General features: G+C 51.1%; 1 protein-coding gene across 6 annotated transcripts in view; it reads right to left on the reverse strand.

The window, feature by feature from the left end:
• Positions 1-997: 997 nt before the first annotated feature.
• Pcbp3 (poly(rC) binding protein 3) overlaps positions 998-16,310 on the reverse strand; it is a 183,931-nt gene continuing 168,618 nt past the window's right edge. For 2 of the 6 annotated variants that reach the window (XM_038343760.1, XM_038343757.1), the window contains 5 exons: positions 8,645-8,720; positions 7,926-7,985; positions 5,749-5,801; positions 2,266-2,435; positions 998-1,635 (listed from right to left, as the gene is read on the reverse strand). In XM_038343760.1, the coding sequence (XP_038199688.1) occupies positions 1,599-1,635; positions 2,266-2,435; positions 5,749-5,801; positions 7,926-7,985; positions 8,645-8,720 (396 nt within the window). In that variant the 3' untranslated portion in view covers positions 998-1,598. Of the gene's footprint in view, positions 1,636-2,265; positions 2,436-5,748; positions 5,802-7,925; positions 7,986-8,644; positions 8,724-16,310 lie in introns of all 6 variants that reach the window. The other 4 variants (XM_038343756.1, XM_038343761.1, XM_038343759.1 and 1 more) reach the window with 3 other exon arrangements.

The following is a 16,310-nucleotide window of genomic DNA, read 5'->3' on the forward strand; positions in this document are numbered from 1 at the left end:
CTTTCTCTGTAGGTCCATGCACAGCTGTGTATCACTCACCCAGTGTCCCATCACCTTTGGGCCCCCCATGGACCACATCTGTCCCTGCACTTTGACACCCCTGTGCTGTTTGGGTTTTTCTTTTTAACCCCACTCACACAATAGCTATTAATTTTAATGGTACTCACGGCTGACAGGCCATCTGCTGTCTCTAGGGGAAGGTTTGTGCCCTCTGAGTCCTTGCCTGTATCTGGGTTCAGTGTGTGGAAGCGGGATTGCATCTCTGCCCTAACTCGCTGGGTGTGAAGAGTGGCCAGGGTGCTAGGTTCATGCTTGCTGCTATACCGTGCACCATCCACAGCAGAGGGCAGGGTTGTACCTAGACAGCTGAGTCAGGGATTCCTGGCTAAAATACAGGGCTTGGGCCTGAGGCACACCTGGCTTTGTCTGCCTGGCAGACAGGAGGGAGCTCTTCTTGCCGGGATGGTTGCTGCGTACCCCAGCATCCCAGAGTAGGTCAGTGTAACCGTGGACGAGGACAGGTTCCTGGGCAGATGGCACATGCTGGACAGCTGAGTCTCAAGAAGAAACTGCAGAATAACTCTCTGGGCCTGAGTTGGTGTCTACCAGGGCCTCCTTGCTAGAAACTCCAAGATCAGAGGTGGGGATGGATACCAGAGCCCTTGGATCTAGGCCAGGGGTTACACTAAGCTTTATTTCCTGGGAAGTTTCCACCTCTGTCCTGGCCCTCTGAGTGCATCACTAAGAGAAGGGAGGAGTGCGCCCTTGGTTCTAAGCGGCAGCTGTGAAGAAGCAAGGCCCCCTGTATGGTGGAAGGCTGTGTGGCTGGTGCCCCGGCAGGTCAGATGTAGGTAGTCTCCATGCTGGGCGGCTTTACAGGTTGGGACCTGGCACTCTAGGACCTGGGCAAGAGGAGAGCCCAAATCTTCCGACTCATAGGTGTGTCTTGTGGGTGGGTATGGGCATTGAGGATAAGGGTGAAGAGAGAAGCCAGAGCCACGGGGGAAGAACACGACATTTATTGAACTCTGATGGGGGGAGATGAACTTTCTGGCAAGTCCTTGTTCTTAGCCATCTTGGAAGACATATGGGGGCTATGAGTGGCCCCTCCCCGAGATATCCCAGTAAAGCAAGGGTCCCACCTGCCCTCTGGCACTCTGCTTTGCTCCTTAGATACCCCCCAAGTCCCTCCTCTTCCAAATGTTCCCTGTGTACAACCTAGGGGGGGAATGAGTCAGTCAACAAGCTGAGAGAGGAGGGTCTCTAAGAACAAGGGGCAGCAGGACATAGGAAGTACTGTTAGAGCATCAAACCAACTTTTAAACAGACAGTCACATGAATACTGAGGAATAAATTTCTGAAACATCACATTTGGGAATACGTTGAGCATTAAAGTAAAGAGTTTCATGCCAATGCGTGGAGGCTACACTAACACGGAGCGCACAGGGCCTGAGTGGGCAGACACTCACTACCGTCTGTTTGTAAAGAAACGCTCTATTCATATCTGCAAGGAAGGACAGGCGGTCTGTACAGTGTGCCGGCTGGTGAGGCTGCAGGCTGGAGCCATCCGATGTGTGGAATGGAGGATCTTGGGTAAGTTAGAGTGCACCCATCCCGGTGACCTCAGATGTCAGCCTGGAACAGACAAAGGCACAAGGGACACACCATAGACTTGTGAGATGGGATGGAGATGTGACAGTAGGGGAGGGCACTGCTCCATGTCCAGGTCACCATTTAGGGGCTATGGGCTGTAGGACCCATCACACGGCAGGTGGGTGCCACACCTGTGGAGTTTTACCTGTCCCTGTGCTTGTCATTCAATCCTGCTGAGAGAGTTGGGGTCCTGCCAGGCTGGAGCACTGGGCCAGGGGCTAAGCACCAGCCTGCCTCTGGGGGTGGGGGTGGGCTCCAGACTTTTAAGCAGGGGCTTCACAGCTGTCATAGGAGCTGTGATATGGGTGGGAACCCTGAACAGTTTGAGGATAGTAGCTTACAGTGGATCTGGGGCAGGTGAGGCAGGAGCCAGGCATTTTCCCGAGTCCTACTCCAGACTTACTATAAGTCTGTCAGCACCTCTTGCCTGAGGCAGGCAGGCGCAGCCTGCTAGCTCCCTGTTGGAGAATGGAGTGGCCCGTGTGTCTGGAGTCTGACTCTATCATACACCTCCCCACTTGCCTGGACTTTACAGGATCAGCAAGGGTGTGGGGCTGCAGACCACAGTTAGTGAGGACCCGTGGAGGGCCCCGATGCCTACAAATCACTCACCTAGCATTGATGAGATACTGGGCAAGGCTGATGTTGGCTGGGGTCCCTGTGATGGTAATCTGGCGCTCTGACGACCCTTCAGTGGCATTGGCGATTTTGATCTGCGCTCCAGACATCTGCCGGATTTCATTGATTTTGGTGCCCTGGCGTCCAATTATGCAGCCTATAAGCTAGAAGAAACGATGGAGGAATCTCTTAGAGAAGAGCCCAGGACATCCCTTTCACGGCATCTGTAAGAGCCCTGCGGGAACACCCAAGGGGACAGGCTCCAGCTCTGCCTATGAACTCAGTGCTGTGGAAGAAAAAAGCACTGCAAAGCCCCGAGTCTGGTCCCTGGGACAACACAAGACAGCGCCTGGCTCTGCCTGTTGACAGTCTTATCACCTCTGCTCAGTGCCCCTCTGGAAAAAGTCCATATATCATGACAATGGTCACCTCACTGGCTCCTCTATTTGGTCAGAAGTGACCTGAAGACAGACGATGCAGACTGCATGGGGAATCCCACACCAGCTCTGGCGTAGGCTGGGCCAGGGTCTTCTGGGGGTGCCCTCACAGGGAGAACGAATCTACAGGAAGAGGGAGCATCACAGACACTAAGGAGCACCTCACGGTCACTGCTGCTGAAACCTATCTTTGATGCTCTCAGATGAAGCAGAGGACAAATCTGGTATCTGCTTGGTGAACTGTTTAATGGATACAGAGGCCTGTGGTCAAGGAAGTCATCAGGAGTGAGGGCTATCTCTAAGGCAGCTCAGAGACAAGCGTGCCCTCTCAGTCTACCCTGTCCCATGGTGGAGGCATCCTGGACCCCAGGAAAGACTGCAGAGGAGCCGATGAAGCCCTCAACTTCCGTCACTGATTAAACAGAATTCCCACATCCAGACGCCGACACTGTGCTCTGGGGTAAGGAAAGGGGCTGCAGCCAGCCGTCACCACAGGTCCCAGTGGCTCTGTTGCACCTGGCTGTATGGGCCCCCGCCTGGGGACTAGACACAAGCTGTTTTTATGCAGCGAGATGTCAGGCAGAAGGTTGGGCTGAGAGGTACAGGAAGAGAGTCTGCTCCAGGGCCTGCACAATGGGTACCACTGTCCTGCTCACCGTGAAGGCAGTCTGCTGGTGGTCGGTCTCACTCATTGAGCTGTGAAGGGTTTCTTTATGAATAGAGGGAAACCTGAGCTGTTCAGCATCTTGTTATGTCCTGTATCTCTTGGCCTTACCTGGCCCTCGTTTTCCCAGTTCCACCCACTGCTCCCCTCTCTGGGCTCTGCCCACAGCGCCTGTTCCTAGTGTTTGTGTCAGTTCCTCCAAGGGTGCCTGCTCCTGTGGCAGGGTGGCTTCCTAACCTGAACACAACCATGGCTCAACTAACTGCCCACCCGTGCTCCGTGATCAGCTCTCCTCTCTGGTGTCACACTCAGGTGTGGATGAGACTTTATTACACTGCTGTCTTCATTCCAACCTGCACTGGAGGACGCTGACCATCCTAGCCCCAGGTCCCCCTTCCCTTCCCTTTCCCATCAGGATTTATACCCTCTCTTCTTTTTTTTTTCCAAGTTTATTTATTTTTTATTAAAAATTGCCATCTCCTTCCCTCCTCCTCCCCCTTCCCTCCCCTCCCCTCCACCCATACCCCCACTCCCTCCCTCTCCAGGATCTTCTTTACACCTTGGTGTGCTTCATGGGTGGCTCGCCCTGCTGGGTTCATACCTCAAAATCCTGAGGTGTTCTGTGCCCTAAACTTCTCTCCTTCCTTCATGCTGGGGGTTTCAGAATGGAACCCGTCTGGATTCCAACACAGACGCTGGTGGGCATTGCTCTTAGGGGTACGAGAGGCAACTGGTGCTGCTTGTGAGACTCCCTTAGGCTGGCTGAGGAGAGGCTGACAGCTGGTAGTAGCTCAAGGTGCTCTTCAAGGTGCTCTTCCACTCGGCCTCACTGGGACCCCACTGACACGCAGCCCCAAGCTCATGCTATTCCTACCCATTTTCTTCTCATTGCCAATTTAAATAAAGCTATAGGAACGTGCTAAAACAGTACAGGTTCCGTAACTGTAATCCCCTTCAAACTCACAGCCACTGTGTCGACACTGACTGGCCCCCTCCTCTCACATGTGTGTGGATGTCCTATCTTCCTTTCCCAGCAAGATACTCCAGGCAAGCGAGTCACTCACCAGGGATAGGCCTGAGCTTTACAGCTGGGTGCTCAGGACAAAGCACTGGGGCCTTAAGTGCCCCAGTGCCTTAAGTGCCTTAGGGCAGTTAGCTGGCTCTGCAGTGGCCTTTAGGAATAAATTCTGGGCCTGGTAGTGTGGAGGCCTGGGCTTCAGCCTCTGAAGGCCTGCATTGACCTGAAAGGACAGATACACCACCATCTAGTGTCTTTCTGCAGATTGGGTGAGGACACTGGCCTGACTCACTGTGACCAGGAGAGAGACACAAAGGGTCAGGATAATCATGTTTCTTTCCTCCTGCCCATGAATGTGGTAGGCATCAGGTGTGGACTATTGGCTCTGGGAGACTGCATCTTTGCCGGTAAAGGTCTGGGTGAGCAGGAACCATCTAGGCCATAGATCCTATGGCCTTCCTGGCTGGGGTGAAAGGTAGGCTCTGAGTGCGCTGGTCAAGGAGCAGCACCCCTCCCTACAAAGATTTCTGGGATGATCCCTGGGGCTCTGTGACCAGCCATCCTAGCGTAATTGGTGAACCCTAAGTACTGGTGAGAGACTGTCTCAAAATAAAGGAGACAGCTCCTGAGGAATGACAACCCGGGGTTGACTTCTTACCTTCATATGTAAACAGAGATGCATAGGCACAAGCACAAACATACACACACACACACACACACACACACACACACACACACATATACGGGGCGTGGGGGCGGGCAAAGTAAGTCTGACTAGCTTTAGGGCAGAGATAGCTTAAATACTGTACAAGTTGGAAAGGGGATAACCCCTGCATGGCTCACACAGAGACTGTCCCTTCTGCTATGCTGGCAGCTACTCTCAAAGACATGGACTCTCCTTCCCTGGTCTCACTGTTTTGGGGTGATCCATTGATTTGGAGACTGCCCCCACTGGGAGCACAGTGTGACAGCACACTGGGATGTGTGCTGCCAGCAGCCCTTAGACCACAGCATGTGGTGTTCCTGAGGGTAAACTGAGGGAGACAACTTGTGATATCCAACCACCTTCGTGTCCCAGAGAACTCAAACCTTCTGCGTGAGTCATAGCACTCCAGAACATTCCTGGACCACCCCACTCTCCAGGTTCCCTAAGCCAGGCTGCTGCTGCTGTTGACACAGACATCCATCCTAGCCCTGGCACCGACTTCTGAATCCCCATGCTGTGCCCAGGGCTCCTTTCTTGTCTGCATCTTTCACGGGCATTCTATCAGTTTAAGGTGGCAAAGGAAGGGTGGACTCGAGAGTTGTCGCTGGGACAGTCTTTTGTGAGGACAGGAGGGTGCAGGGGGCATACTCACATCATTGGGAATGGTGAGCTCATGAGTGCTGGCCGGGGGGCTGGCATCCAGACCTGGGCACACCAAGGGAACAAGGTTAGGCTTCAGGGAAACAGCTGATTGCCATACCCAGACCTGGTCCATATTTCCCTGGGCTGGCTGAGGTGAAGGCCAGCACCGCCCAGGGATCCAGGCCCAGGTGGAACCCAACCTCCAGAGCTCCAGCTTCTCTCAGAAGAAACTCCCACACTTGTACACACAGCCTGGCAGGCCCTGAGCTAAGAAAAAGGCAGCCATCATACTTCAGGCCCTCACAGGGCAGCTGAGGCACAGGCAGCATGGGCCACATTGACATTTAATGCTTATCCTCCCTGTGTTCAGGGAGACTTGTGGGTGCTGTGCCACACTCTGCTCTCCCCCAGACTCCATGTGGTTCTGCTGCAGGTATTGTTAACTACTCGACACAGTTCTCTGCAAAGGCCACTGCACATGGTGAATCCCAGGTTTGCACCTTTGCGAGTCTCATTACGTCTCCAGATAACAGGCAGCTTCTCACAGTCCATGTGCTAATTCTCTCCTGCCTCAGTCACATGACAACACACTTCAGGGGCTGCCACAGGGGAAGGTGCAATGGCTGTACTTCTGGGCCAGCACATCTGTACACAGCCACTCTATTTCAACAATTTCAGCCCCGGCCTGCACGTTCCAGAGCTGATCTCTTGCCTCTAGGCTCAGCAAAGGTCCCCACATGGGACTGGCGGTCCAGACCCCAGACTCTGTCCTTTCCAGATGGCCAGTTCTACCCACACCCCTTCAGAGTGCCCCAGAACCCAGGTCCTCTCTTCACTCTCTGCTCTTACTGTCCTGCCCCTTCCCTAGACCTTCAGTACCATATCTGTATAGGCAGGATTCCCGCACAACAACCTCAGCAAGCCCCTCCTTCTCACAGTGCCCCTCGTTCTTCCAGCTCCTGCTCTGGCCTTGCTCCACTCCCTGGGTAGATGACCCCCTCACTGTCTTGTCTCACATGGTCAGTGGCTCCTGCCAGAGCATGACCCTAATGGCAGGAGTCCAGCTGTCAGGCCCAGGTGGAAGTGCTCAACAAACCGAGTCATCCCAACTTTGCAGTTTTGTTTACACACTGAAGTCTGGAGTTTCTGTCCCCTTTCTTCTAATAACAGTTTTTAACATAATTATTTGGCTATTTAGGAGCCTATACACGTTCCTGGAGCAGGGACATGGAAAATGTCATTTGAAAGGATTCCCTAGGACTCTCAGAAAGCTGAGCAGGAGTTCCTGGGGCAGCAGGGTATATCTGTCGGATTTGACACTCGACTGAGTGAAGAGCTAGAACCCTTTTCTAGTGACACTAACGTTAAGAGGGTAGATAAGGGTTTGTCTGTCCACTTAAAGCAAATACTGGGGACAAGGTTTCCGAACTATCTGCATTTCACCACGCAGCTAATGGCTGTCTCAGCACACACCCTTCCCGCTGCTGCCATGCGAGTGCATGCTCACGCACATGAACTTGTGTTGCACGTCGAGGGCTTTGGTCATGTTGTCCCATAAAAGCACGTGGCAGCCAGGAGGCTGCAGCGTTGGTTGTGTGTATCCATGATGGCTCACGAGTATAACGTGTATGTCATTTCCCTCCTAGGACCCAGAGAACACTCAGCCCTAGCCTATTGCCTTTCCCGAGGCTGTTCCTCAGTCCCTACATCAGTCTCCAGACACCAGGCACCCTGCAGTGTTCCGGGAGCAGGCATTTAAATGAAAGCCAGAAGAAGGTGTAGACACAGCCAGCCCAGATCCATTCTCTAAGTCTGTGCCTATCTCCACGGAAACCCATCTTGGAAAAGCACATAGCATCCGTGGCCCCCACAGTCATGCTCTTACTATGCACCCCAAACACTGCACAGCTGGGGAACAAGTAGCAACTCAGAACGGTCCTTCTCATGTAGGTGCCTTAGGCCACCCGCACTCTGTGCGTGCTCAGACCCCCATCACCAACAATGAACAGTTCCATCGCCACCTGGCTCCTGAGTGATCCCCATGGCTCAGTCCAGTTTGTGCCCCTGGAAACTGTCTATTGCTAGCCGACTTGGGTGGGTGCTAGACACTCAGATGTCATGGATTTGGGTATCCTTGTTCTCTACATGTCCCCTGGCTTGCTACCCCAGTTCTGTGGTCTGCTTTACCTGACGACTGGCCCATCAGATTTTGAGCTTCTTCGGAGGAGTGTAAAGGCAGCTTTTCTCCTGGAGAGCAAAGAAGAGAGAGGTTTAATGTTTTGCCCTCAAGGAGAGAAGCAAGGTCCCTTCAACTAGGAAAGCTCAAAATATGATTGGAGCATGCACAGCTGACGTGCACGGCCAGTGTGTTTTCACTGGCCATAGCCACCAGGCGGCTCTGCTTCTGGGAGAGGGACACCCTGCTGCAGACGCCCGGGTAGGCTGTGGCCAGCCCCTCTGATCACTTCACCACAGGCCTGAGTGCAGGCTAGTTTCTGTCCGTGCTATCCTAGGCAGGGCTGCACCGACTAAGGCTGGGGTCGCTCCTGCTTTCAGAATGTAGATCCGGGAAAAGATGTGCTCCAAGTGTGGCTAGGTAGAAGCCTTTGTAGGAAAAGCCACCTGGGGATGGACTGTGGGTGACACAGAGCACGACAATGCACATAAGACCCTCAAAGGTCAAGAACACGGAAGGAAGCCGGGGAGTGGTAAAATCACCCACAATGGAGGACGGACCGACTCGCCTGGCCTCAGCTGTGTGCAACCCACTGTGCTAACACTGCAAGATTCCACATTCAGAGCTTGGCCAGCACCTGTGCTACGCACTGCACTGAATAGCGCTCAGAAAGAGAAAGCGAGTCCCCAGGTGAGAAGAGAAGGTCAGAAAAGGGCAGCTGGGTACGTACCGGGGAAAGCGGGGTTGGTCTGTCCGAGGGGAGGAAAGGGGGTTTGCTGCATGGCCAACTGGTGGAGCTTGGTCAACTGCTGGGGGTAGGAGGGACACGAGAGCTAAGAAGGTTATTGTCATCGAGTACACGTCACACCAAGTTAAAAATGGCAGTCACAGAACTTTGCACAGAGAGGTTCAGAGGGGCCATGCGGACACATGGCAGACACTGCAGCAGGACGCAAGGACTTGGCCTGGGGAGAACCAATGGGCCTGGCTGCCAGCAGCCACGAGCCTGAATGAGTTGTGTCTTTCCCTTACCAGGCTAGTGAGGAGGGGAGGGGCCAGGGCCCTTGGGCTCTGAGAGGAAGGTCTGAGGGACACAGAGCAGGGCCGGCTGGGCTCCTAAGAAACTTAGCAGATTCTCAAACCTTGCCACGGTTCCAACTTCCTGCTAGCCTTCACTCACCTCCTGGCCAGCAGGCCTCACTTTAACACAAGGCGGTTCATGTGTAGAGTCGGGGAAGGAGGGCTAGGGAACAGCAACGAGAGCTCCCAGCCTGCCCTGCAACCACCTTCTCTACTTGTGATACATGCACAAGTGATAGATGCAGAGGCCCCTGAGGACGAGGCTCTCCATGGAGGCAGTGCTGCTCCTGCTCCCCACTGTCCCACAGGTTACGTCTCTGCTCCTACCAGCCACGCAGCTTCACAAGGTAGAGCTTGAATGTGCAAAGCCTCTGTTCATTTTACCTGAGCCTCACTCTCAAATTAACATAAAGAACATCAGAAAACAGAGAGAACAGGGCTAGCCATACACTGAGCAGGGGAGCAAGGATGGACGTCCGCTCTGAACCACACTGACCTTTTGAGAATCTAGGGCACTGGTACAGAGGGTGTGGGCTTCCTGAGGGACAGGGGCCCAGCAGGCAGCACAGCATACCTACAGGGAAGGCTGGCCCTACTTGGGTTCTGGAGTCTGGCCTGGATTGTGGCTGCCTCACCAGGCTACAGAGCTGACAGAGCTGGGAGTGAGTGGCTGTGGAACACTGACAGAGGCACTACGACCAGTGAGTGGCACCTGCACAGGGCTGTTTGTGCCTCAAGTGGAATGAGGGTCCTGTGCTGCTGTCATCAGGATGAAGTGGCTGGTCTAGATGTCTCAAGGAGCTTTCCATCCTGCACTAGCTTCCTAGGTGCAAGGTACCCTCAAGTTTAGACTAGTGCCCCATGAAGACGGGGGATGGCCTCGGCCTGGCCCTTCCTGATGGCCAGAGGAGTCCATGTTGACCTACAGGATGGCTCTGGGGTGCTTGCTGGCTGGTTGTCCCTTTCCTGATTCTGGAAGCTGGGTATCTGTGACTTCTGGGTGACATCTCTGAAACAGAACTTTGGTGCATAAACACAAGGCTTTAGGGTATTAGCATCTGTAAAAGCCACCCTAGCCTTGGGATACTCATCCTTTCCCGTGTCTGACCCCTCCCCAGAAATATGGCAGAAGGATGGGCACATCCTAACTGCAGCTCCACTCGTCTCAGAGGTGCCTGGCTTCTTGGGCTACACAGGGGAGACCTGGCTGCATCCTGAACTTGACAGAGCAGTTCAAGGGGTCACACTCAGGTCAAAAGTCCCCTGAAGAGGGGTTATATGACAGGCCGTAACGGGCTGGTAACAGTACCTCTAACCTCTGCTGTGTTGCACAGTATCAGCAACCATGCCTGGCCAAAGCTGTGCTTCCGTATGGCCTGCATCTGTGTCTGTGCTAACTCTATATCAGTGGGCACACCAAGCTGCTAGAATGGCTTGGCAAAAGGCAGAAGATCATGTCCATTAAGTCTGTCACCAGGCCATATCTCAAGACTAACACTGTGCCTCCAGGTGGGATGGGAGGCTCCACAGGGAAGGGCCTGAGGGACCCAAGACCCTGTCTGCTCCACCTTGGAGTTTTGGTGAAGGCAGCGTTTCTTATACACACCACAAAAAGGTAACCTAGAAAGTACAGCCCTGTTTGGATCTGCAAGGGGACCTTAGCAGAGGTGTTAGTATGGATGCCTGCAGGCCTAGCGGGTTTTAGCAGCTATACTCCAATTATATCCACTGTTTCTAAACTTCTGTGTCCATTGGCTGTGATGTTGTACCCCTGAGGATAGAGCTGTCTTCATCTGCTTGAGTCCCCAGAGACTAAGGAGCAATGGATGGTTCAAGATGGAATGTGGAACAGGGAATATAGGCCAAGTGCCAAGGGAACGAGCCCGATGGATCTAACGTGGAGCAGCTATGCGCAGACTCCAGGCCTTGGCTCTTTCATCTGGTTATGATAGCAGTTTGTGGGCTACGGCCATGCATCAGCAAGGGCTAATAGTCACCGTGAGTTTTCAAGGATTTCCAGTTGCCCATATGCACTATGCTCTTGTCGCCTGTTGGTCTCAGGGTGGGCTTCAGAGTCCACTAACTACAGGGTATAGGCAAACCAAACCATAGAACCTATAAAACAGGCTCTGCTCATATCCAGACTCTGATGTTCAGAGGCTTAGAGAGTCTTATGTATATGGCCACACTAGCAAATAAATGCAGCGATGTCGTAGGGACAGGATTAGCCAGTGTGTGAAGGTCCTCGGTGGGCATCTGCTGAGGTAGTACCTGCGAGAGTGGAGAGCAGACAAGATCCTCTTCTTGTACGGCTCTGTTCTCATCAGGCTACAACTCAACTTCCACAACCGTGGGAAGGATTCAGTGCTGAGAGGTCTCCCACTTTTGCTTTTTGATAGTTATGCCACATACACAAAAAAATCAACTTTGGGGTAGCAAACCAGTGACTAGCAAAGTTGCCCAAACCCTTAGGGGCCCCAAAGATCATTAATGAGTCCCAGATGCCAGATACTGAGCTACAAGATTTAGATTTTCACTACTGATTTTGGTTTTGCTTTGATCTGGTAGTTTTTCTAGCCCAGTTCTTCCCTTTTGGATTAAGAAGTAATGTGATTTTTTTTTTTAAATTTTATTTTATAGGGGACCACAGAGACTTTGTATTTAAAAAAAAACTGAACTTTTAAATTGTTGAAAACTTTAAAGATTGTAAGACTTTTTTTTTTTGTTTGTTTGTTTTTTGTTTTTTCAAGAGAGGGTTTCCCTGTAGTTTCTAGAGCCTGTCCTGGAACTAGCTCTTGTAGACCAGGCTGGCCTTGAACTCAGAGATCCGCCTGCCTCTGCCTCCCGAGTGCTGGGATTAAAGGCGTGCGCCACCACCGCCCGGCCAAGATTGTAAGACTTTTAAAAGTTGTAATGTATTCTATATTTTGATATTAACGTGAGATCTTGGGGACAAATGAGAAAAAGGGAAGGTTATGGCTCAGCGGTGATATTTTTGTGTATCAAGCTGACAAGGAGTAGTTTGTGTTGGTCAGTTTTTATCATCAACTTGACACAACCCAAAGTTACTTGTGAGGAGGGATCTCGATTGAGGAGCTGTCCAGACTAAACTGGTCTGTGGCCATGCCTATAAGAGATTGTTTTGCTTGAAGTCTGATGTGGGAGGGCCCACATGGGGCAGCACCATCTCTGGTGAGATAGGACTGGGCTATACAGGGAAGGTAGCTGAACATGAGCCAGTAAGCAGCTTTCTAACACGGTTCCTACTTCGCTCCCTTCCCCGATTTTCCTCACTGATGGATTGTGAATAGGAAATGTAAGCCAAATAAACCCTTTCCTCCAAATTATTGAGGGGGGACATATAAGGAGAAGCAAGAAAGGAAAGACAGGCATAAAGCAGACAGGAAAGAGGCAAGATGTCACAGTGTAATAACTCCTATGGCTCTTCCCACTTTAAGGGCTTGAGGATGCAAACATAGACAAGTGCTCTTAAGTCTGCAGCTCAGTTAATCATGAGGAAAAGAAGGCAGTGAACCAACCACTCGGGCAGAGGCGCCTACTAATCTGCACTTCATTGCATCATGGGGAATAGTTGTGTTTTCTGTCCAATTTTCCAACGGGTCAGTTCCTGCTGACTCAATACTGCACAGACCCCTCCAATGTTCCTCTAGAGAGAAGCTGACATATCAACACTGCCAGCTCTAGCCTGGGTTTGTACTTTCTCAAGGAAAAACCCTTCCCTCACCAGGGAACAACAGACAGACATTTTCCTATGTATTTTTTTTTTCTAAACGTGCCACCCTTTCCCCTTGTGGAGTTCTTGATGCATGAGGCTGTCAGGAAGAACCAGTGTTGGATGACTAACCGTTGGGCACTATTTGTAGACAGTCCCTTCTCTTGGGACCGCACTGAAAGCTGAGCAGGACAGGCCTCTTCACCTAGCACCTCCAGACCCTGTGCTGCCTAGAGATCAACAGTCCAGGCTGGCTCCATGCGTCTCCTTGGACCCAAACTGCACTGTGCCCATTACTGTCACCCTACAGTAAATCTTTGTATTTATAAGGGCAATCCCTTTATCATGTTCCTTAATGAGACCTTCAGGATTTTAGGCCTATGTTCATTCATGCAACTTTAAAATCAATACAATTTCCTCAAAAGGTCTTTTGGGGTCTGGATTTTCACTGCACTTGTACGTCATCCTGGGAAGAACTGGTACTTTTGAAATTATGACTGATTCTATCTTTTCACTTAGTGGGAACTTTTGTTTGAATCGTTCAAAAGACAGGGTTTTGCTTCATTGGTTTGGTTTGGCTTTTTTAGACAGGGTTTCTCTGTTTAGCCTTGGATGTTCTGAAACTTACTCTGTAAACCAGGCTGGCCTTGAACTCAGGGATCTGCCTGTCTCTGCCTCCAGAGTGCTGGGCAACAAAGGCAGATTTTGTTGTTGTTGTTTGGTTAGTTGGTTGGTTTTGTTTTAGGCACGGTCTCATTTTGTAGCCATAGCTTTCCTGGAACTCACTGTGTAGACCAGGCTAGCCTTGAAATCACAGAGACCTACCTGCCTGCCTTCCCCTCCCCCAGGGCTAAGGGTAGGTTTTTTTCCAAAGTCACCTTTCCTTATCAATTTCACACTTAGTGTTTTACATAAGAGTATGACCTATACGATTCCAAAATCTGAAATCTGCTTCATGGTCGGGTACGTGATCAAATTTAGCAAATACTTCTAGGAATTGTACAGTTGTGTTGGCATGGCATTCAGCGTGGCAATCATCAGGACCACACACTTGAGAGGGAAATATGTCACTCAAGGGGAGGGAAAGGTACTGCAGTTCCTCTGTGGTGTTTGTTAGACTCTCCAAGTTTCTTTTGGTGGGTATTCCCTTAGTATTGCTCTCTACTCTTCAATTATGGGGCTTCTCATCTTTTGAGCACGTCTCTTGAAAGAACACAAATGAAATTTCTCCAGTTTTATACTTATCTATTTACCTTAAAAATTATATAGTCTGACAGCCTTTGGGTTTTTTTTTTTTAAACTGGAATTTTAAGTTCTTTTATTTTCTGCCATTTTATTTGATACTTTTAACTGTTCTACTTTTCCAGGGATTTTCTTGTCTTTAATTTTTCAACGTTTGGAGTACTTGCCCCTCATCATTTTCTTCTCTACTACCAGTGTTAGGCAACTTACTCCTTTTCTGTTAGTGATCACTTTCAATTTTTAACTCAGCATAGGCAGTTAAGTTTTAACTTCCCCATCTTAACCTCTGGCCACTCGAGTCCAGTGGGACGGCACAGTGACCCAGCTCTGGCCACTCGAGTCCAGTGGGACGGCACAGTGACCCAGCTCTGGCCACTCGAGTCCAGTGGGACGGCACAGTGACCCAGCTCTGGCCACTCGAGTCCAGTGAGACGGCACAGTGACCCAGCTCTGGCCACTCGAGTCCAGTGGGACGGCACAGTGACCCAGCCGTTGTTTTGCTTCCCTCACCCACATCCTGATCTTGTGTGTGCTTCTCTCCTCGGGCCTGGGCCTTATGTGTGCTAAGCAATACTCTAAGTCCTCAGCACACACACTCTTATATCTCTACACGCTCAGTTCTGCTTTGCTAGCCTAGCAGTTATAAAGCACCTAATAGAAGGACAGCCATTCTGTAGATCTGTGTTTCTCAAACGCCGACTGCTCTCTCTGCTTACCACCAGCTTCCTCCTGAAGTGGCCGTTCTCTTCCCCGAATGGCATGCATCAGGAGGCTATGGCTGTGGTCCCGTGCCTTCTGTTTTTCTACAAATGGCTGCACTGAAGTCCTTCCCTCGAGACAGACTTTAGGATGGTAGCACTTCCTGCTACTATGCTGCCATCTCTGGTGAGAAGCCGACTGCATTTCTCGCTGCTATTCCTTTGCTATGTTCTTATTCTTTCACTTGTCTCTGGAGTTTGACTTTGGCCTTTGGTGTTAACACATAATTTTCATTTATTTATAGAAGGGGTTATTTCTGTTTATCCTTTTGAAGTTTGCTGAGACAGCTAACTGTGAGGACTGGCTACTTGGACTGATTCTAGAGACTTCTGGGGCATCCTTCTCCATCCTGGTGTCTTCTGGGCTCTAATGGCTACACAGGACCAGATCGTCCTCCTTAACGGTGTCTTCTTAGGTTCTGATTATGTTACTAAGTCACATGGGGGCATGGGAGGTTGAGGATGTGCCAGAACCAAGGTGCCGGTTGGCTTGGCAGTGAAGAGCCCACAAAGGAGATCAGGGAAGGAAGAAAAGGCTGAACTTCAGCCGATAAGGCTACCTGAACCTTCAGTTTTGTGAGGTCTACTGTAGTTGCCCTGCCTGCTAGTAGGTAGAACCAAAAAAGGCCCACTGAGCAGCCATGTTCCAGGATGGGAACAGAGCCAGAAGGTTTAGTGGCAGCTGACGGCCATGGAGAGCTGTTAGCTCGTCTCTTTCTGTCAGTGGGTAGGGGACTCTCACCCACTCCCTAGAGAGGGAGATACTGAACAGATAGGAGGGGAGGGGAAGCATGCTAGGTAGCTGTGCAACACCCTGCAGCTCTCGGGATAGCCACTCTCTGTTCATCAGGGTGCATTCTATCTCAGAAGGTACCATCGCCTCAAACGCCACAAGGAAGAACATTTCTAATGCAGCGTCAGGCTAAATGCCTCTATAATTTCAAGATGTACCAACGAAAGAACAAACGCCTACCAGGTCAAGAGGTTTTGCGAAATGGTTGCTGCAGACACATTGGCATGCCAATTCTCCCACTCATTCCCCATGGTCCTTGCCTGGGGACCTCTAAGACTACCCTCTTCTGTGATGCGAGACTGATGGCCCTGAAGTCTACTTCCCAGTCTGGTGCAAGGTGCAGGTTAGAGCACAAGGCAGAGCGCGCGCGCAGAGCCCAAGTGAGAACGTGTAGTCAGGCTGGCGTACAGAGACATACTCTGTCCATATCTTCGTGCTGTCATTTCACGTTTGCTCACTTTCAGTACCCCTTTAAATAGTGGGGTGCTAAGTGAGGGAAGCTGAAGCTGAAGTCAGAAATTTGTACCTGGGGGACGGTGGAGTAGCTTTGAAGTTCCCAGTAGACAGTGACTTAGGCTGCTCTTGTGCAGCAAGAGAAACTGTACTTGGAGTCTTGATACTTTTATGAGCTAGCACCAGATGTCCATATTCTCTATGCTGGGTAGCAGCGACGAGTTGCATGCAGCTCCCCAAGTCCTCCGATCTTTAGGGTAAGCAGCTAACAGCTAGTGTGGCAGTGCCCACATGGAATGGTCAGTATGTTAGAAGTATTCATGTAATTTTTAACTTA

This window comes from Arvicola amphibius, chromosome 9 (assembly GCF_903992535.2).
Source record: "Arvicola amphibius chromosome 9, mArvAmp1.2, whole genome shotgun sequence".
In the NCBI taxonomy this organism is placed as follows: Eukaryota; Metazoa; Chordata; class Mammalia; order Rodentia; family Cricetidae; genus Arvicola; species Arvicola amphibius.